Below are 22,031 nucleotides of genomic sequence, written 5' to 3' on the forward strand. Positions count from 1 at the left end.
GCTCGACGAGAGCGTATGACGTTGCACGCGCGACAGTATGTGACATATGTAAGAAGGTGGTCTTGTTTTACGTCTCTGTGAGAAGGAGTGAGAATGCCAGCAGCTAAAAGCAACTGCGTGAGAATGTATACTCGAATGTTACGATATAGTCCTTTTCTATATCGCACAGAGACAAACCATAATATATCGTTTATATCGATATATCGCCCAGCCCTATATGGCTCTCACGGAAATACATCTTAAAATATTTGGGTTTCATGGCTCTCTCAACCAAAAAGGGTCCCGACCCCAACTCTATTCTCTGTTTTAAGTCAAACTGTCCCGTACATGTACATACATGTTAAAATTCCCCACTGTAGCTTAAAATAGCCTATAGTTCTCACATATATCTGTCAGTAGACTATTTTGAAGCGCTAAAAACATTGCTGACGGAGTGGAGACGCAGATGGAGGGGGTTAGCCTAAAAAAGGACTTCGGCATGTAAAGAGAAAGCCTCAAAGCAGCTTGAAGATAGTCTGTAAAGCAAGATCTATGACATGTTTTAACTAAAGCACCATCGTTGAGTTACGTAGACCACTAGGAAGTGTTCTAAATGTAGGAAAAAAAAAATCATAATATGTCATCGGTGTGAGTGACTATGTCCTTGTTTAGCAGCAAAAAAGTTGGAATTGGACTTAAACCTGATATGTAATTGTAACTTGATTAATCAATCTTTGTAAACGGGTGTGCTGCTGTGTGTTACCTGGATGAGGGCTCTGTTTCTGATTTGGCTGTACAGTGTCCGGACATGTGGAGCCAAGTACATATCCAAAAGAAGGTTATCCTGAAGGAACAAACCATAAGCATTAATCCAAAAATGTTAACTGCAGTGCAGACAAATACTGTTTTATTTGTATAATTTGAACTCAGTTTCCTGCTCTTACCTTCATTTCATCCAGTAGCTTGAGACAAGAAGCATACTTGGACTCATAGAACTTGAAGATGATGTCGCGAATTTGGGGTTCTAATTCTAAAAATAACTTAAACGAGCTGTGGACACAAAAAAAGTCATTAAAAATCCTATTATTATTATCTACACATTGTATGCATGTTTATATAGTAGGGCTGTCAAAAACAGCAGCAGAAACTAATTTATTAATCAATCTTGTTGTACATCAAGACAAGCATGGCGCAGACTAAAGAATAGCAGACAGGCCATATGAAACAATATGAACCCCAGTCCAAATATACAGCTTTAATGTACGATAAGTGTCTGAATGTGATTATATCTTTGTAGGTACAGTCAAATAGAGTCTTTATTACAAAAGGAATGCATGCTTGGAATGAAACTACTAACTAAGCGAGTCAATTGTGCACATTGAACTTACAAGCTGTGCTTTCTTAAAACAGAGTGACCGTTCTGTACTCAGAAGAAAAGAGTCCGAGGAGTTTTCACAGTGCGTTCAAGGACTGCTGAACAAAGTAGGACACGATGCCCGACAGAAATAACATTTAATAAAAGATTGTATTTGTTATGCACTTTTTAATTAAATAGATTTTAACGTGCTCAAGTACAGACCAATATTTTAAACAGGAAAAGCTTAGCCATTAAATAGATAATATTCTAAGTCTAAAACGCTGTCAGTGAAGTGTAAGAAACACAACACATGCAAAATAGTGTCTATTTAATTTATATATTTTAAAGAAAACATCTTGGTCAAAAGACTTCAATGTGTGTAAAAAAGTATTTATTGACAACATTCAACAATACTGCAATAAAAACCGAAATAATTTTGGTCACAAGAACCGGAGCATCAAATTTAGGATAACCAGGATATCACATTTTAATGTTGTTACATCCCTACTCACAACATATAAATTAAAAAAATGATAATTACAGTTAATAATTAGAAATGCCATCCTAAAACTCTGATCGCAGCATTCGTAATTTAAATAAATAGTGGTGATTGCTAATTTCAAACTAATGCTTCACCAACAATGCTAAGCAAAGCTGTTGCCAACAGTCCAAACCAGTAAATAGAAAAATAATAAATAGGAGTCAAACAGGAAACAATACACAATAGAAAACAATACACTAAGTCCAAAACTTCATTATATTTTTTTGTGCATGGTCTAATTTAATCTGAATTTCCATTTAATTTGAAGCTGTTAATTGACGTATAGTATGTTAAATATATTGACTTGTGTCCTGTCTTGTATCGTTGTCAGTACAACATAGTGAAAAATGGGCATATTGCAAACAGTTAAAAATGGTGATTGATTATTTAATTTGAAAACTGAGATTAACTTTATTAAAAACATTTCTCATTCGACAATGAATAAATACCTGCTGGAGATGACGTTACGTTGGAGCTCTTGTCTGTCAAATGTGGCCAACGCACATAAACCTCCATAAACTGCTACATTACTGGGTGACAAAAGCTGAAAGGAAACATTCACACATGTATTATACAGTAGTCAACATAGCAATTAAAATCAATCAGCATTAATTCCACTTTAGTTAAGGGAAATTACAAAAAAAATTGAGCTTTGTTGCTTATGTGATGACATTTAACTTTTTCCTCAAAGCAACTTATAAACATTTAAATGACAACCAGGCTGGACTTTGGACACTCTTTCTCAAAGTCTTTTTGAAATGTTCAAATTTTGTTTAACCTTAACCATCTTTTATTGCCCAAGACACAAACTTCAAAAAGGTAAAGTATAATAACACTATGTCACATGTACTATGAACTGTAACACGTAATTTAATTACCCTTTAAAAATGACATATCTCATTATTTTTTTTTGATTATTTGGTTGTTCAAGCATAAAATTAAATCAATTCATTCTGCATATCAATCAAATCGTAATATACTGTTACCGACAAGTGACTTCTCACAAATGACAGAGCATAGTTTATTTTTACAGAGAGCAATATTGTTTGCTGGTGGTCCTTAAAACCAAAATAGGAATAAGAACAAAATGAAACAGCATGGAGGCTCTTCCCATTCGGGGGAATACAATGATGAATACAGTGGTATCTTGGAATTGGAGTTTTCAGAATGATACTGTTATAACCCTGAATGATTTGACCAAAACATCCAGTGTCTGACTCGCTAGTAGTGTTTGGTAAACCAGTACTAATGATATAAAAAGGTACTATACTGCCTTTGAAATATACAGGGTGGGACGGCGTGGCGCAGTGGTAGAGTGGCCGTGCGCAACCCGAGGGTCGCTGGTTCAATCCCAACCTAGTACCAACCTCGTCACGTCCGTTGTGTCCTTGAGCAAGACACTTCACCCTTGCTCCTGATGGGTGCTGGTTAGCGCCTTGCATGGCAGCTCCCTCCATCAGTGTGTGAATGTGTGTGTGAATGGGTAAATGTGGAAGTAGTGTCAAAGCGCTTTGAGTACCTTGAAGGTAGAAAAGCGCTATACAAGTACAACCCATTTATTTATTTACTTTTTATTTCTAACTCATGTTGGCGTGCAGCAGAGACATTGCTGGTAATATGAGCCAAGGGGCATATTGAGTGAGTCAACACTTACATGTAGCACATACAAGCTGAAAAAGCATTGGAGATATAAGAGGAAGAACGGCAGAAACAGCAATTATACTGGTTAATAATTACAAGCGCCATATGGAGGTATTTAGGCTTCAAAACTAACGATAAAGGTAAAATTATAAACATGGAAACGCCGCTCGCGATGGTTTAAAAAATGTCTCGCAAAAGGTGGAAATATTTCAAAATTAGGTAAATATTTAAAGGACAAGCATCCAGACATGCACAGGGAGTTTACCCGCCAACATAGCGTAAACTAATGCAAGTGAATTAAATGAGTTTCGTAAAAAAAAAATCCTACAATTTGTGTTGTATCCTTAAGAACGTGTGTTTTTCCTGCTCTATGTCTTATCTGTGTGGTTTAGCCATAGTATTGTTTTTAGTATTTACTAATTATTATAGTTGTCTTAATTTGGGAATAATTTACTACAATGCCAATAAAGCTTTCTATTCAATTTCAACCTTATCCTGGGTAATGGCAGGCTATATGTGATATGTAAATTTGTATTTTTTTCTTTGAGTGCAATAAGAAAAGCTCAGTATGTTTAAAGCCTTTCAATTCTTTTTTTCATTTTCAAAATTTTTTCTTTGAGTGCAATAAGAAACGTTTGTTTAATTTATCATTAGATTTTCTGTTTAAATAAAAAAAACAATGAATGCTTTTGTGGCGTCTTTTCTTTTGAGCAGTATCGGAATACATGTTGTTGCCGGTGCCGACACCAAAATGCTGGTATCAGGACAACAATACTTGCTGGTTGTAGCTCATAGGTTTAGCTCATGGGTGTCAAACTTGTTTTCATTGAGGGCCACATAGCAGTTATGGCTGCCCTCAGAGGGCTGTTTGTAATAGTGAATATACATGAAACAATATTACCACCTCATGATTGGACAAAATTTGCAATAATACTTTATTGACGCTCAATATTTTGCAGGCCACATAAAACAACGGGGCTAGAATTTGACATGAGTGCTTCAGATCGACAAAACTTTGATTTTCCAGCCATAGGAATGACACAAGTGAGTGTGAAGGATGGTACTGAAAAGAAGCAACGGACAATATTAATTACAATAAAGATAGTAATCATCAAAAACATGACTGTGTGGAGTCGACTTGGCAAAGCAATTCAAGCATAGCACTGCTTATCTGCATCATACCGGAGGAGAATGAGTCGCCGATGCCAATTCAGTATGTTAAAATATTTTATAACCGGCAGACATTCCTCAATACAAAATATGGGGAAACTGATGATGGTGGTTTGACGGAGAAATATAATAGAATAGAGTGGACTTTATAGTCATTATATTTGCATATAACGGGATTAAAGACTCCAACGTAAGGTGTGGTAGTGGGAACAAATATGGGGTGAAATAAATAACACAAGAAATAATCAAGGAAAAAACTAACAATTGAAATAAACAGACTACTATCCAATAAAAATAACAAGCAATCCTGTACAAAATACAAAACACTATAGAAATACAAAATACTGTACAATATACAGAACAAGGCAAGAGTACCGAAGTAATAAATAACAATCTGTGTTGGACGTATTGCACTCGAAGGGTAGTATTGCACAGTAGGGTATTAAGGCATGATATTGTATAGGGGTGAATTATTATTATTATTATAAGTTAGAGTTCAACATGGTGACAGCTTTGGGAAAGAAGCTGTCTCTGAGCCTGTTTGTTCTGGCTCTGAACAGTTGAAAGTAGATACCATAGAAGTCCGCTCTCCAAGAAAAATTTCATACATTATTATTACATCAGACTACTGTAATTGTTCATAGTACATTCTATTGTACTGTATTATTTTTCATACAATATTTCTTGTCTAAAAGTTAGTTTTTCATTTTAAAAGGTATTTTACATTTTAAAATGGGGATGTTTTTAGTGGGAAAAGCACACATCTTGATTTCAATTCATTTCAATGGGCAGCGCTGACCAATTAAGCTTGTATCCCAAAGTACGAAGAGAACTAAACTTACCTCTGGACAGTCACAGTGATCAAAGGATGCCTGCAAGAAGCACTTGGCAGCTGGTTTATATTTCCGAGAGGCGAGCTCCGCCAGACCTATAAAACATAACGGGGAAGCATGTGGAAAACCAAATAATGAAAATAATAATCCATCACACACAGGGTATTACATTGACGAACACAACATTTTATATTGTTTCCTTACCTGCAGCGCACTTTAATTTGGTGAGAACTGCTTGATTTTGGCTGTCGCGCTCCCCTCTTTGCTACATGAAGAGAAAAGCATCATTTGCTTTAGTGTGATCGACAACATGTTTGTCTAATCACACTCCGAGGTTTGAAATGGTCTGTGCAAAACAATTTGTAAACAATCTGGTATGTCATTTAGACTGTTCCAGTTGTTACTTTCAAGATAAGCCTGACAAGCTGTTTAATATTTTGGGGCAACAGCACACTAGCTTGTTGCATCACTGTCACAGAGTTCATTTGTACTAGTGTTTACCCTTTTACATTAAACAAGGGGTGTCCAAACCTTTTCCAACGAGGGCGACATATACAAAAATTAAACAATGAAGGGGGCCATTTTCAGGGTTTCCCCTAGATTGCCAAAATACCTGTGGCAGTGGGGGCGTGGTTAGGGGCGTAGTCACCATGACATAATCGCATAATTTGTATAGTCTGCTATGATATGATTTTCTTCAAGCAGGCTCACAAATGTATACATACAGTGGAGCAAAAAAGTATTTAGTCAGCCACCGATTGTGCAAGTTCTCCCACTTAAAATGATGACAGAGGTCTGTAATATTCATCATAGATACACTTCAACTGTGAGAGACTGAATGTGAAAAAAAATCCAGGAATTCACGTAACCTTTGTTACTTTGGTCCCAGCTCTCTGCAGGTCATTCACCAGGTCCCCCCGTGTGGTTCTGGGATTTTTGCTCACCGTTCTCATGATCATTTTGACCCCACGGGATGAGATCTTGCATGGAGCCCGAGATCGAGGTAGATTATCAGTGGTCTTGTATGTCTTCCATTTTCTGATAATTCCTCCCACAGTTGATTTTTTCACACCAAGCTGCTTGCCTATTGTAGATCCACTCTTCCCAGTCTGGTGCATGTCTACAATTCTTTCCCTGGTGTCATTTGACAGCTCTTTGGTCTTGGCCATAGTGGAGTTTGGAGTCTGACTGTTTGAGGCTGTGGACAGGTGTCTTTTATACAGATAACGAGTTCAAACAAGTGCCATTAATACAGGTAACGAGTGGACAGAAGAGCTTCTTAAAGAAGAAGTTACAGGTATGTGAGAGCCAATGATCTTCCTTGTTTGAAGTGACCAAATACCTATTTTCCACCATAACTTACGAAAAAATTATTTAAAAATTTCTACAATGTGAATTCCCGGATTTTTTGTTCACATTCTGTCTGTCACAGTTGAAGTGTAGCTATGACGAAAATTACAGACCTCTGTCATCATTTTAAGTGGGAGAACTTGCACAATCGGTGGCTGACTAAATACTTTTTTGCCCCACTGTACATTTAAAAACAAATCTCTCATTATGAATTAGTATTATCATACATTTTTATATATCGTTTTGACATTTTTAATTGTTGCGGCTTATTGTACAATGTACTTTGAGAATTGTTCAAGTGTCTAGAGACTTTTCATGACTTTTTTTTATTAAAAACGACTGGCAACACATTTTGCATCCATTTCTGGTCTTATTAGAAAATGCACTCATGTTTAGAAACTAATTCTGTCCCTTGATGTAGTTAATGAAAGAGGCGATCTGCAGCAAGCATGACGTCACACTTGCTCTGTGCCATTGCTCCAGTTTGACTTTCTCTCCTTAAAAGCCACCACTGTCCTCTCAATAATTGCACATTTTGTAGATCACTGTCAACGGGTATACCCGGAATATATTTAAGTTACGTCCTCATTCCAGACATGCTGACAGAGCTCCAGACAATGGCATGTGCCTTGTTTATATCTGGTTTTGGCAGCGCTGTTTTCGGTGATCAGCCTTTTTCCGCTGGCCGAGTTTTCGGTAATCACTTGTCAATAGTGCACAAATAATGGGCTCTATATATATATATATATGCATCTATTCATATTGTAACAATCTGCTGGTGGTATTGTTTTATGTTTGTGCCGTTTTGATTTGAAGTACATTTTTCCAATGACCACATGATGTGTGTGTCTGGAGAAGCATGTAGATGAAAGTGTGTGCACAGGAGGTAAAACCTGTTAGAATTGTGTTGTTTGTTATAAGATTGGTAATAAAAGTTAAAAACAGCGTCAGACTTTTTGTGACTTCTCCTGGGGACTACAATACATTATATTACTTTAATTTATTTTCAAGTAAAAAACACTTACATTAAGGGGAAACCCTACACTTTGATACATTTGGATGCATTGTGATGCTAAATCCTATCTAATGTAGTTCAATTTATGCTAAGCTATCTGAACAAAATATCAGCGTCTTATTTTTGTGTTATGGTTGACAAGCCAAGTTAGTGTAATATTTAACAATACATCTCATTAATAATAAATTAAATGTATTCATAAAAAATGCAGAGGACCAACAGAAAACAAGATGTGGGCCAAAAAAGTCCCCGGGCCACACTTGTGATTTTCTATTTTTAACAAGTGGTATTTAGACCTAAGACACACAATTTAATTTTTAGTCAGTTATTTGTGAGAGTGACACTAACCTCTGCAATCTCTGGCGTAGATTCTGCCTTGTTGACATAGCTTAGTACATGGGACCAGTTCTGGAGATAAACGCTAACCTGGGAAGAATCAAAAATAGGAAACTATTAACCGGTGCCTAACAGCTCAAGAGTGTTAAAAAAAAAAAAAGAGTTTAGGAAGGACACATTTAAACATGATTCTTAACTACTACCCTTAGTTATAAAATTTCCTCACATAGAAGATGCAGTGTTTTGATTTTACACTACCTTGATTACATTTAGACACATGTTAATGACATGTTTAGCACTGGTGCAGTAGTCTCTGGCTCGGGAGTAGCACTTGAGGGCATTACTGAGGTCACCACAGTCCAGGTAATGGTCTCCCAAGTCATCATGTCCTCTCCTAAGGAGGATAAGCATAAATCAAGGCATGTGTGGTTCAAGTACTTCAGTTTGTAATTATTTCACTGTAAAAGAAGTAATATTGGTGACCATCTTTTTCCTGCATACCTGATACTCTCTTTTATTGAGTTTCCCTTGTAATTCTTTAGATCAGTGTCTAATTTCTCCAGTTTAAGAAGAGCCTTCTTCCGAGTGGACTCTGCCCATGCCGTGTCTAGGGGAGGCGGGACAGCTGCACCCTCAGGAGCCGTTTCTGGTACACCTTGCACTTCCCTAAAAGAAAGTGTTTTTTGTTTTAATTTACTGCAAAATAGTTTAGTCTGCAATGTTCGCTCTGCTGCAGCAACAACAAATCAATTGGTCAGCTTGACATAGGAGTGGGAAAATGATTAAGAACTGATGGGCAATCGTCCAAATATGGATTATTTAGCATGTTAATGAAATGAATACAGATGGTTCGAAAATGTGGAACGAGCAGGGACACAGGGAGCAAAAACACAGGCAGGAGGAGAGGTCAAGCCATGTTAACTGCTAAGCTATCTTAAATGTGCAGTAGGGAAACAACAAACGAATAAAGGCTTTGTACTCTTCAGCATAAGTCGAACTGGAACTGCTAACAGCAGAAAGTAACCTGTTAAGAAGATAAGTTCATATCTCTTGTATTCATGTTAGCATTGAGGGTAGCACAGTGTTAGCACTAGGGCTGGGCAATATAGCAAAACAAATAACAGCTCATTGTTTAATCATTTGCAGTATATTATTTTACAACCTTTTTAAAATATCACAATATTTTTGTGTTAAAGGCAATTTGTCCCGTGTAGGATTACAGAGTACCATTCCATTCGTACTGTTTACTATTGCTGTATCTTGTAACAGACATTTCCGCCATGTTTGATCGAGGTAACATATGCGAACAGCTAACAGTAATTTTGTTCTGTTCATATATTTAATTGTGTTTACTTTTTTTTTTTTTCATTTTATTTTTATTGACATCCAGCATCAGACATTTCCATCTACTAAATCATATTCACATACATCACATAACCGTTGTCTGCTCTAAATGTCAAAAGTATTTTTGTTTGCCACCCACCCCCCCAAAAAAAGAAAAAGAAACAGAGATAAACAAAAACAAGGTAGTATCTACACATACATCATTTAAATAAGCAAAGAGTAAATAATACATTGATAATAATAATGAACAGAAATAAAATAAAATAAATATATACAGATACTTATATGTATATATACACATATAGGGAGTAATCTTCTTTTTTTTTTTTTTAAACAGTACACTAATTCCAAAGATTTAAGTCAGGCTTATGGGGCGTGACATAATTGACCCAGTTTTCCCAGTATGAGGCAAATTTCTCCAATTTATAATTAATAAAGACAGTTGTCTTCTCCATTTTATATATGTCCATTGTGGTTTCCATCCATTGCTTCAAAGTTGGGCTCTCCTGGGATATCCATTTCCTAGTGATGGTCTTTTTACAAGCCACCAGTAGGATATTCATTAAGTATTTATCTTTCTTCAGCCAATCTTGAGGAGCAAGTCCAAAAACAAAGTTTTACTTTCAAGGGGTATTTCTCGTTTGAAAATATCCTGTAAAGCTTGGTGTATCTCTTTCCAATAGTCCTTTATGGTAGAGCAGTTCCAGAAAACATGGTAGTGATTTGCGTTTGAATTCCCACAATTTCTCCAGCAGGCAGGGGAGTTATCATAGTGAGACTTCTGAGAGGGTGTAATAAAAAATCTGATCAAACTTTTCCAGCCATACTCCCTCCACTTGGGTGAGCTGGTACAAGTCCATTGATATTTCCATATTATTGTCCATTCTTCCTCCGATATAGTTATCCCTCCTTCCGTCTCCCATTTTGTTTTAATATATGAGGTTGAGTATAAATTCATATTCAACAAACACTTATACAAGCATGAAACAGTTTCATCAATAATTTCTGAACTGTAAGCTTTTATAAACACTTCAATCAAACATATATTCGTCTTTGTAACGCTTTTCACCTTCATATTAACAAAATGACGCAACTGCAGATATCGATGAAAATCTTGGTTTTCTAATATATATGTCCTTTTCATAGTTTCAAAACTAAGCATTTTTTTATTTTCCATTACACTACATAAAGCTGTTTTACCCTTAGATATCCAGTCCTTAAATTTTGAGTCTAATTTATTAGGTGCAAACTCTGTATCATAGGCACACCACTTAAGAACTGCAATATCGCTCTTGAGTTTGTGTTCCTTTATGATCTTTTTCCACACTTTTAGGGTCAATTTCACCCATGGATTATCAATGTTATTTATGTGGCCTTGTAAATTGCTATCTGCCAGAATTGCTTGTATGGGGATGGAGGCCATTTCTTTTTCAATAATTTTCCATTGAGCAACATATGACGGGTTGCACCAGCATATCACTGCTCTCATCTGGGCTGCAAAGTAATAATATCGGAGGCAAGGTAAACCCCATCCTCCTTTTTGTTTGATCAATTGTAAAGTTTTGAGACGAACTCTTGGCCTTTTACTTTGCCATATAAACCTTGATAGCATTTTGTCCCATTCATTGAATTGGTTTTGGTTAATCTCTATTGGAAGGGTTTGGAACAGGTATAGCAGTCTCGGCAGTACATTCATTTTAATAGAGTCAATTCTAGAACTAAGGCTAAAAAAAGGAATTAAGTTCCATCTTGCTATATCATCTTTTATTTGTTTATGTATGGGTCGATAATTGTATTCTGATAATTTTGTTAGATCTTTTGACAAATTAATGCCCAGATATTTAAAAGAGTCTGTTTGCCATTTCAGAGGGTAACTATTTCTAATTTCCCCTGATGGGTTATAATTATATGAGAGTAGATGGGTTTTACCCATATTAATTTTATATCCTGATAATTGACCATACATTTCAAAGATTGCATTAAAATAGGGAGCGAGTATGTTGGGTGTCCAAGATAGACCTTAATTGTGTTTACAAGCAGTGTAAAGGTACAAGTAAGCCACGGTACAGTCAATACCTCGGTTTTAGGGCCACGGTTTCGCTTCTTTTTCAGTTGACTTTGTGGGGTTAAAGAGAACGACTTTTTCCCTCTAAGTTTTTGTGTTTTTTTGCTCGTAATCACAAACATTCTGCAGTAAACAAAGTATTGTGTGTGCTGAATACCATAAGACTTTTGTTTCAAGTTAACATTTACTAAACATCATTTTCAAATGGTAAATTATTATTTGTATTCTTTTACTATTTGTATCTCACCAGTGCTTTGAGTTTAAATTTATTTCGAACATGCAAGCATACAGCATGATACATCACAATTTCCAGTTTCTCTTTTCAACATGTTTGAAAAGGAGTAGGAAGAAGCAGAGCTTATTTAATCCTACCCCTTTACTTTTACATAACAGTTGCTAAAAGTTTTATTCACTTCCTGTTCTCAATTTATTCACAATATACTCCATAAGTAATCACAATAAAAATAAAATAAATAAATAATAATTGGTGAAGTAAGTTGTATTTCATATGATGAGATAAGTAAGATTATTTTAAGAATGAAGAATGGATGGATGAAATAAATTCAGAATGTTTATCATGGTTCTTCTTCTTTGTACTTTGTAAACACTTTAAGTTTGAAGAGTTTGTTGAAGTGAATCATATTAGTACATTTTTAATATACATCCATTTTTCTAACGCTTATTCCCTTTGGAGTCGCGGGGGGCGCTGGTGCCTATCTCAGCTACAATCATGAAAATACAGTTAACTCCCATTTATAAAAATGTAAAAACCTCACAAAGTCACGTTTAGCTTCGCTGGCTTCATCTGTTCCAGGTGATGGTAGCTTATCAAGTAGTTCGGTGTGCAGCAGGTGCTTTCTTTCGGCACGGTGCGCCGTGAGCGAGTCTGTTTTGGCTCAGAAAACTTGAGATGAATTTAGCGCGCTTTCGACACAGAGGTTATGTTTATGCCAGGGATTGTTTGTCGGTTTGCTAGCAACATAACTTAAGTTATGTTAAGAAACAATTCCTCTGTCTACAATGAAGTGGAACACTCTTCACTTACAGCTTTCTCTTTCGCTCAACGCCCTCAAATTGCAGAACTGCACTAATCTGGGGATTCTCGGAGATGTAATTTATTTTATAACCCAAAAATGAACTACGCTTACCATGTTTTTCTTTCATATCGTCAAGGCTTTTTTGAGAAGACTTAGAACGCGTAAAACCATGGTCTCTACAATACCGTCACACCCCTAATCCCAACTACCAACAAAGTAATTTCTAAAGTCAGCACTTTAATGTGCAACGTTAATTAAGAGAAGAATATACAATACCGCGTGGCATCAGTTAGTTTGCGGTGGACCTCTTCGTAAGCATCAACATTGAAGGTCCTCTGGACGAAGGTAAGGGCCATCTTCAGGGCTTCCACTCTGAGCTGTGGGCAATGCTCTGCGATAAACTGGAGCCTCTCGATACGCATTAGTCCACTGTAACTGGTTGCGTATTGTTCCAGGTCCTAAAGAGAAAGAAATGGTTCAAATGAGTAAATAAAATTAGCAATAGCAGTTATTTAAAACCCAAAATTTTCATTATTTTGTAGGTCCTTTACTTTCCCATTTTGCATTTCTCGTGCGTTTAATGATAAATAACAGGAAAAAGGAACATATGGGGAAATAAATGTCAAATTTTACATTCATCAATTGTGTAACAACTAAGGTGTGTCAAAAGAAAATCTATTTTCGAATGAACCACGATTCTTATTTGTAATGATTCTTAATCGATAAAAAAAAAAATATATATATATATATATATACATATATATATATATATATATATATATATATATATATATATATATTTCTTTTTTTTTTTTATTTATATTCTTTTGTCCAGCCACTCAGGCAAATCGTATTGTTGAGGTAGATGCCAATATCTGCGGTACAGATTTACTTTGGAAAAAAGGGTGGCATACTTCTCGTTGCCTTATTTGTTTTGTACTTTAATAAATGCTTGAGAAACATTTGATAAAACAAAACCAGTTTTATTTTAAGTATTATGAAAATGTATCACAGCTGTTATTTTATGGAGGAATGTAGTTAATCATAGAATGTTATTAAAAAGTATTGATTTTGAATCAAAAATCGATTCTGAATCAAATCGGTACCCTCAAGAATCAAATCCAATTGTGGGGTGCCCAAGGATTGACAGCCCTAAAATGTATTGTCATTGTTTTAATTTCTTACTGAAGTAAATATAATAAAGAAAGTTGTTCATTTATATTCTACAACATAATTTTGTCAAAACATTTGACTTGTGTGCCATGATGAAAATGTAACATTTTGTAATGGTCCATACCAGGGTTGGGTTCTCCACAATATAGTTGATGTCTGGCGCATTCTGCTGGTCCTCCTGGGGGTCGGCATCAATCTGCATGGGTTCCACAGCCCCCTGTAAAAAATGCAAAAAGCACACTTTAGAAATGATCCATGTTAAAGACATGTTACACTTGAAGGTAACTATGAACTACTTAAAAGGGCTGTTTGCAATCTGTATGCGGATACCTAAAGGGGAAAATGTTTTATTGTGTTCTAAGCATTATATTACTGCTTGTAATGACATAACTAACTATGCCCGTAAGTAACATGTGCATGGGTAGCTAACTTTAGCTATTATTGAATGTATAACATATCCTAACAACCACATGACTGCAAATTGTTAATTGCTTCTCTGGGATTGCTTTTTGTGTCTGTTGACGGGTATGCATGTATGCGTGGCGAGACACCGGTGAGTGACAACCATGAACACATAAATTCCTCTGACCGACGAGCATTTTTTATTCAATATAATTAATAATTGTGAAAAATAGACACTTTTTTAAAAAAATGCTATATATTTATATGAACAATATATGTATATATACAATATATATATATACATACAATATATATATATATATATATACACAATATATATGTATATTTATATATATATACACACACATATATACATATATATATATATATATATATATACACACATACATACATACATACATACATACATACATACATATATATATATATACCCGATTGTAGCTGAGATAGGCGCCAGCGCCCCCCGCAACCCCAAAAAGGGAATAAGCGGTACAAAATGGATGGATGGATGGATATATATATATATGATGTCGCTCTGACATTATAAGAGTTATATTATTTTAATTTGATTGTTTAAATATGTTATCTTCTTTCATTTTAAGTTGTAAATGTTTTAGAAGGTCTTTTAATAAATGTAAACTGATAAGTTGTTTCACTTCTGGTTTATGTGTCGTCACGTGAGTTATTTTATATTACTATTCTGGCGAGAGGCATGATTTATTATCTAGAATGAACTTTCAAGAGCTCAGAACCAAGACAGCAGCTCACCAGTTTAAGATATCAATACAGCAGCATAAATGTAAGGCTGGGAGATATGGACGAAAAAGTGTATCTCGATTTATTTTTGCTTAAACTCGATATATTTTCCAGTGAAAGTATACATATATAAGATATTCATTTTAGAGCAAGATTCACTGAAATTGAAGTGAATGACAACTGTACTGTAAACAGTCAATGGCACATTTATTAACCCAGTTTAGTCAAGATGGGTATCAACAGAACAGAAAATAAATAGTTTAAATAGCACAGAATTACATAACAAAAATAAAATATAAAAATATTATTTCTATGTAAAATAAATAACATAGCTGTGCAAATAATCAATTTTTTTGCAGCATTTCTCAAGCGAAATATGCATGAGAAATGTTTTGATTTGGGCTTACATGGTAAACAACTCAAATGAATGCTTTATCCAGACGCATACATTTGTCCAAATGTGGCCAAGTCGACGTATTGTGGGTTTCCTGGACATGGAAATCTAAAGAGGGGAATCCTTTGGCGTCTTCCATTAGTTTTTTCAATATATAAATCGCTCTTCTCTCCTACGACTGGTCGTCATTTGGGATGTCTGTTGTGATTTCCCTTCCTGGTTCGATGACCCGCCCTATCTTGCCTGTGATTGGCCTAATCTCAACCAATCGTGACTCATCACAGTAAACAACTAACCAATCATGGATGTTCTTATAGTGCAAGCCTGTCTTAGAAGGAGGAAGAGGAGGGGTTTAGTAGCCCACAAGAGGGAGTGAGGAGCGGGGGAGAACGAGGATCATAACAAATAAGAGGCGTTTGGGCATTTTAACAAGAAATTCATTTTAACATGAAATTCATTTTACCGATGTTACAATATTTTCTTAATTCATATCTTGTCTAAAAATAAATTGCTATATCTTACAAACTCGATATATTGCCCAGCCCTACTTTAATGTTAACTAACCCTTGTAATTACAATGTCGCTAATACTTGTTTAATATTCAAGTCAGGAACTATAAATGGGGTATTTTTGGTGTTTTTTGGATGATAATTTCTAGGGTTTTATGGATGTTTATTTAGAATGCATTAAAAAAGATGTGTTCTTGTCTCTCCTCAGGATTTAGAACTATAGGCAAAATTCGAAAAGAGGTGCAGTTCCCCGTCAAGCAATTAGTCCTGGGCAACGTCAATCGGGTAGGCACGATAACAATCCTTTTAGACCAGTTGATCTGCTGTCTCTTTTCTGCTCTTCTTTTTCACGAAGGAGAGGTGAGGGGGGTACAGTTTAGGTGACCACAGATGATGCACCAGCTGTTCCAAGTCGGGACCCGGGTGGACCACTCATCTGTGCATCAGTTGATGACGTCTCTGCGCTGCTGACTTGTCTTCACTCAAGATGATCTCCTGCTGGCCCCACTATGGACTGGACTCTCACACTATTAACTAGATCCACTCGGCGTCCATTGCACCGGTCGCCCAGTGGGGGGATCCCCACATCTGCAGTCCCCTCCAAGGTTTCTCATTACATCCCATTCGGTTTGGTTTTTTCTTGCTCTGATTTGCAAACTGAGTTAAGGATGTCGTTGTGGCTTGTGCAGCCCTTTGAGACACTCGTTATTTAGGGCTATATAAATAAACTTTGACTGATTGGTTTGATTGAAATAGGGTTTTGTTGGCGCTTTTTGGATGGTTATTTCCTGGGTTTTTATGGACGTTTATTCAGAATGCATTAAAAAAAAAGACATATGTTCTTGTCTCTCATAAGGTTTATGAACTATTGGCCAAACTCCAAAATAGATGCAGTTTCCCTTCAAGCAATTGGTCAATCCGGTAGGCACGATAACATTCCCTTTAGACCAGTTGATCTGCTGTCTCTTTTCTTTTCTGCCTCTCCTCGAAGAAGAGGGGGAGGGGCACAGATTAGGAGACCACAAATGACGCAACAGCTGTTCATAGTCGGGACCCGGGTGGACCACTCATCTGTGCAACAGTTGACGATGTCTCCGTGCTGCTGACTTGTCTCCAGATGTTGAACAGAATATCGCAGTACGTCAAACCCAAAAATATTGAGATATTACTAAAAAGGCCATATCGCCCAGCCCTATTGTGAACTATAGGCAAAATTTCAAAACAAGTGCATTTAAGTCCCATCTTCAAACTCATTGGTATACTCTAGCCTTTAAATAGCGGTCCTCTCCAAGGTTTCTCCTTGTCCCATTGGGTTGAGTTTTTCCTTGCCGTGATGTGGGATCTTAACCGACGATGCCGTTGTGGCTTGTGCAGCCTTTTGCGACACTTGTGTTTCAGGGCTATTTAAATAAATATTGATTGATTGATTTCAAAGGGCCAACACAGATAGACAGACCACATTCCCACTAGGGCTGGGCGATATATCGATATACGCGATATATCGCGGGTTTGTCTCTGTGTGATATAGAAAATGACTATATTGTAATATTCGAGTAGAGGTTTTCATGCAGTTGTTTTTAACTGCGGGCAATACACTACAGGCTCTCCTCGCTTTTTCCTGTGTCTCCTTCTCACAGACAAGCAGGCGCACATTCTTACATACGTCACATACGTATACGCCCTTGCCCAGCAGAGAGGTAGCGGCGTGGCTAACGTTAGCTGTGATGCTAGCGGGTTGTTGCGAGAGAAAGAAGGTGCGAATCTCGTAACAAATGAAGGAAGAATTCATTCCTAAGAAGAACAGCACGGGGTCCATAGTCTGGCGGTGGTTTGGATTCAAGCGGGAATATGTCGAATAGACAACTTTAATTGGTCATGTGTGTGGCACAGGCATTGCTACCAAAAGTAGCATTACTGCTAATATGTAGCATCATTTCAAAAGTCACCTGCTAATAACTTTAATAAATACACTTTTGGTAAATTGACTTAGTGGTGATTTCCCTCTCTGCATGAAAGTTTAAATGTAGCATATATGAATGCAGTATGAAGAAGAATGTTTTAATGTAGACTCGGGCTGGGCGATATATCGATATATAGGATATATCGCGGGTTTGTCTCTGTGCGATATAGAAAATGACTATATCGTAATATTCGAGTATACATTCTCATAAAGTGTCTTTTAGCTGCGACATTACACTGCATGCTCTTCATACTCTTTCCTTCTCACAGACAAGCAGGCGCACCTTCTTACATAAGTCATATACGTGTCCACCCTCGCAGAGCAGAGACGTAGCGGACTGGGCTACGTTAGCTGCTAACGTAACCGTATAAGTGGGAATAAGAGAGAAAGAAGGTGCGGATCTGGTAACAAATGAAGGAAGACTTAATTCCCAATAAAAACAGCAGGGTTTCCATCGTCTGGCGGTGGTTCGGCTTCAAGTGGGAATATGTCGAACAGACAACCGTAATTTGTCAAGAGCGGTGCTAAAGCGTTGCTATAAAAAGTAGCATTACTGCTAATATGTAGCATCATTTGAAAAGTCACTCGCTAGAGAATGAAGAGAATTTCATAACCGTAGTAACATACCACATAGTGAAGGACAAATACTATTTGATTTCCTATTATGCAGCTCTTTTTTATTTGACACTTAAAATATCTCTGACAATCTTGCACTTTATGTTTTGGAAATGACTTGAATGTTTGTGCCACTGCTTAATAACTTCAATAAATACACTTTTGGTCAATTGACTTAGTTGTGATTTCCCTCTCTGCATGAAAGTTTAAAAGTAGCATATATGAATGCAGTATGAAGAAGAATGTTTTAATCTATACACATATAATCATCATACTGCTGTGATTATATGCATCAAGTGTTCATTCAAGGCCAAGGCAAAATATCGTAATATATACTGTATCGTATATCGCCTAAAAATATTGTGATATTAAAAAAGGCAATATCGCCCAGCCCTAATGTAGACACATAAAATCACCATACTGCTGTGATTATATGTATCCAGTGTTCATTCAAGGCTAAGGCAAAATACCGAGAAATATATTGCATATCGTGATATGGCCTAAAAAAATTGCGGTATTAAAAAAAGGCAATATCGTCCAGCCCTAATTCACACATTCACACACTAGGGCCAGTTTAGTGTTGCCAATCACTGCCTTCCGCCCGATTGTAGGTGAGATAGGCTCCAACGCCACCCGTGAACCAAAGGGAATAAGCGGTAGGAAATGGATGGATGGATGATTCCCCTTCAAGCAATTGGTTCTGGGCAACGTCAATCGGGTAGGCACAATAACATTTTGGTAGGATAGTTTGTTATTTCCCAGTAGGCAACAGTGACGGTTTTGGCGAAGTTGGTAGAGTGGCTGTGCCAGCAATCTGAGGGTTACTGGTTCAATCCCCCCCTCTGTCCCCCTCTCCCTTGTGGAGGGGGGGGGACACACAGGTCCGGTGGCCATGGATGAAGGACTGGCTGTCCAGAGTCGGGACTGCTCATCCAGAGTCGGGAACCAGGATGGACCGCTCGCCTGTGTATCGGTTGGGGACATCTCTGCGCTGCTGATCCGCCTCCGCTTGGGATGGTTTCCTGCTGGCTCCACTTTGGACCGGACTCTCGCTACTATATTGGATCCACTTGGGACTGGACTCTCACCGTTATGTTAGATCCACTATGGATTGGACTTTCACAATATCATGTTAGACCCGCTCGACATCCATTGCTTTCGTTCCCCTGGGGGAACGAAAGGGGAACGAAAGGGGAACGAAAGCTCTCCAAGGTTTCTCATTGTCATTGTCACTGTCACCGACGTCCCACTGGGTTGAGCTTTTCCCTGCCCTTATGTGGGCTCTACCTAGGATGTCGTTGTGGTTTGTGCAGCCCTATGAGACACTTGTGATTTAGGGCTATATAAATAAACATTGATTGATTGATTGTACCATCCTAGTCACGTCCGTTGTGTCCTTGGGCAAGACACTTCACCCTTGCTCCTGATGGGTCCTGGTGAGCGCCTTGCATGGCAGCACCCACCGTCAGTTTGTGAATGTGTGTATAAATGGGTGAATGTGGAAATACTGTCAAAGCGCTTTGGTCTCCTTAAAAAGGGGTAGTACAACCCATTTAACATTTATTCCACTGGGAGCACCGTCTTGGCAAATGATGTCAATAGCAAAAGTCACGCACGCTCTTGCAAGCTGAAGTCATGAACTGTAAACAACAGGAAGTTGCCATTGCTAACTGTGGTGATTGGCAACATGTCACACATGTAAACAAGTTGTTCTTCGGTCTATCAAAGACATCCTCTGAGCATGCAGAACGTTTAAACAGCAGAGTCTCTGCAAAAAGTCAAGATATTTGCATTGCCATGTTTTATAATGTTACTTAAGCCTCAAAAAATGTTCCCATTTCCAGCGTCATGTTAGCCAACTTAGGCCTTGGTTAAGGTAACCTTTTTCAAACGTTATATCTCAAAGCATGTGAGTTTTAAACGAAATCGTAAAATATTGTTTTTTTTATTTGAGATTATTAGTGTTGTATTTATAGGGGAATATTGAACCTGCTCAAAAACGAGATCAGTCATTAGCTGCAACAATTATGCTACTCGTTGGTATACACTTGCGTTAAAGACCGCTGACACTTTTATAAAACATGTTTCCGAACCAAACACAAAGTTTTATTCAATCTTTCGACGTGTTTTCTTTGATAGTTGCGACAAGACACTATATAGCTCAATTGTCCTATCTTTAGCCCAGCTAGCCAGCTAGCCAGCTAATGCGTCTAGGATAACCTCACCTTATCATTTGCAGTCAAAGAAAAACAGGAACAAACTTACCTGAAAGTTAAATACCTGCACGGGCAAAGGCATATTAAAGCTGTATGCCTTTCACGACGCTATCGGCAACGATAATGACAATACGAATATATCCAGAAGGAGCAATCCAGCAGTGCGTGGTATGTACGTGGGGCTGATCTGTAGTGTTGTGTCGTTCGCAAACGATTCGTTCGAAAGAACGAATCTTTTGAGTGAACGTACTGAACCGAATCACTTCCTGAACTGATTCGTTCCTTTCTCAGTTCAGTTAAGCTCCGCTGCGACCATGCCGGTATGAGTCGAACTGGCGCGAGTCACGTGATTCACGTTCGCGAACGTACTGACGCAGAGAACTGACTGTGTCGCGACGTGAATCACGTGAATCAAGAAGGAAGATAGTGCCGTGGTGGACACAAGAGTGTACAGATGCAATACAAGAACGGAATGGAGCATTTAGAATACTGAGAAGAACACATAATTTCCAAGACATGATCCAATATAAAAGGCATCAAGCTAGAGTAAGGTATGTTATTAAAAAAACAAGAAAACACCATTGGAGAACTTTTTGTGAAACACTAAATAGAACTACTCCTTTAAGCCAAGTGTCAGGGGTCAGAAAAGAACATAAAAATCATGTGATGAAAGAAGGAACGCGGAGTGTGGTAGGAAATAAAGAAAAAGCAGAACTTTTAGCAAAAACCTTTGTTAAAGTGCACAGTAATGATAATTTGAGAAATGTAGAAAAACAAAAGAGAGAAGAAACAATTAGTTTAAATATTAAGGAAATGAAGGAAGACAACGATAATAGTTTTACCAACACTATGGATATGACATTTTCTTTGGATGAAATGGTTCAAATTTTAAAAAAAGTTAAAAATACGACGCCAGGGAAAGACCTTGTGAGTTATCAAATGATCAAAAATTTAGGTAGCATCGGCAAAGAAGTGGTTTTGAAATTATATAATAGGATATATGAAGAAGGAAAATTACCAGATGAGTGGAAAACAGCTGTAATAATTCCAATATGCAAGCCAGGGAAAGATCCGGAAGAGGCAGGAAATTATAGGCCGATAGCATTGACCTCAAATTTGGGCAAAGTAATGGAAAAAATGATTAATGAAAGATTAATATATTATTTAGAGTCAAAAGAAATTATAAAAAACTACCAAAGTGGTTTTCGCAAAGCAAGAAGCAAAAATGACCCAGCAGTGCAGCTGGAAGAGGAAATTAGAAAGGGACAAATAAATAAAGAAAGTATAACTGCGGTATTTTTTGACATAGAGAAAGCG

At 37.2% G+C, this 22,031-nt stretch overlaps 1 protein-coding gene across 1 annotated transcript in view; it reads right to left on the reverse strand.

The window, feature by feature from the left end:
* Positions 1-21,000, reverse strand: part of gps1 (G protein pathway suppressor 1) — a 35,481-nt gene extending 14,481 nt beyond the window's left edge. The window contains exons 1-11 of the mRNA XM_061884140.1: positions 20,764-21,000; positions 13,966-14,058; positions 12,945-13,126; positions 8,724-8,888; positions 8,481-8,616; positions 8,235-8,312; positions 5,726-5,786; positions 5,531-5,616; positions 2,327-2,421; positions 924-1,029; positions 743-823 (exon numbers count right to left, since the gene is read on the reverse strand). Of these exons, the coding sequence (XP_061740124.1) occupies positions 743-823; positions 924-1,029; positions 2,327-2,421; positions 5,531-5,616; positions 5,726-5,786; positions 8,235-8,312; positions 8,481-8,616; positions 8,724-8,888; positions 12,945-13,126; positions 13,966-14,058; positions 20,764-20,796 (1,116 nt within the window). The 5' untranslated portion in view covers positions 20,797-21,000. The remainder of the gene's footprint in view (positions 1-742; positions 824-923; positions 1,030-2,326; positions 2,422-5,530; positions 5,617-5,725; positions 5,787-8,234; positions 8,313-8,480; positions 8,617-8,723; positions 8,889-12,944; positions 13,127-13,965; positions 14,059-20,763) is intronic.
* Between the last annotated feature and the right edge of the window lie 1,031 nt (positions 21,001-22,031).

Source organism: Nerophis ophidion, linkage group LG23 (genome assembly GCF_033978795.1).
Source record: "Nerophis ophidion isolate RoL-2023_Sa linkage group LG23, RoL_Noph_v1.0, whole genome shotgun sequence".
Classification (NCBI taxonomy): domain Eukaryota; kingdom Metazoa; phylum Chordata; class Actinopteri; order Syngnathiformes; family Syngnathidae; genus Nerophis; species Nerophis ophidion.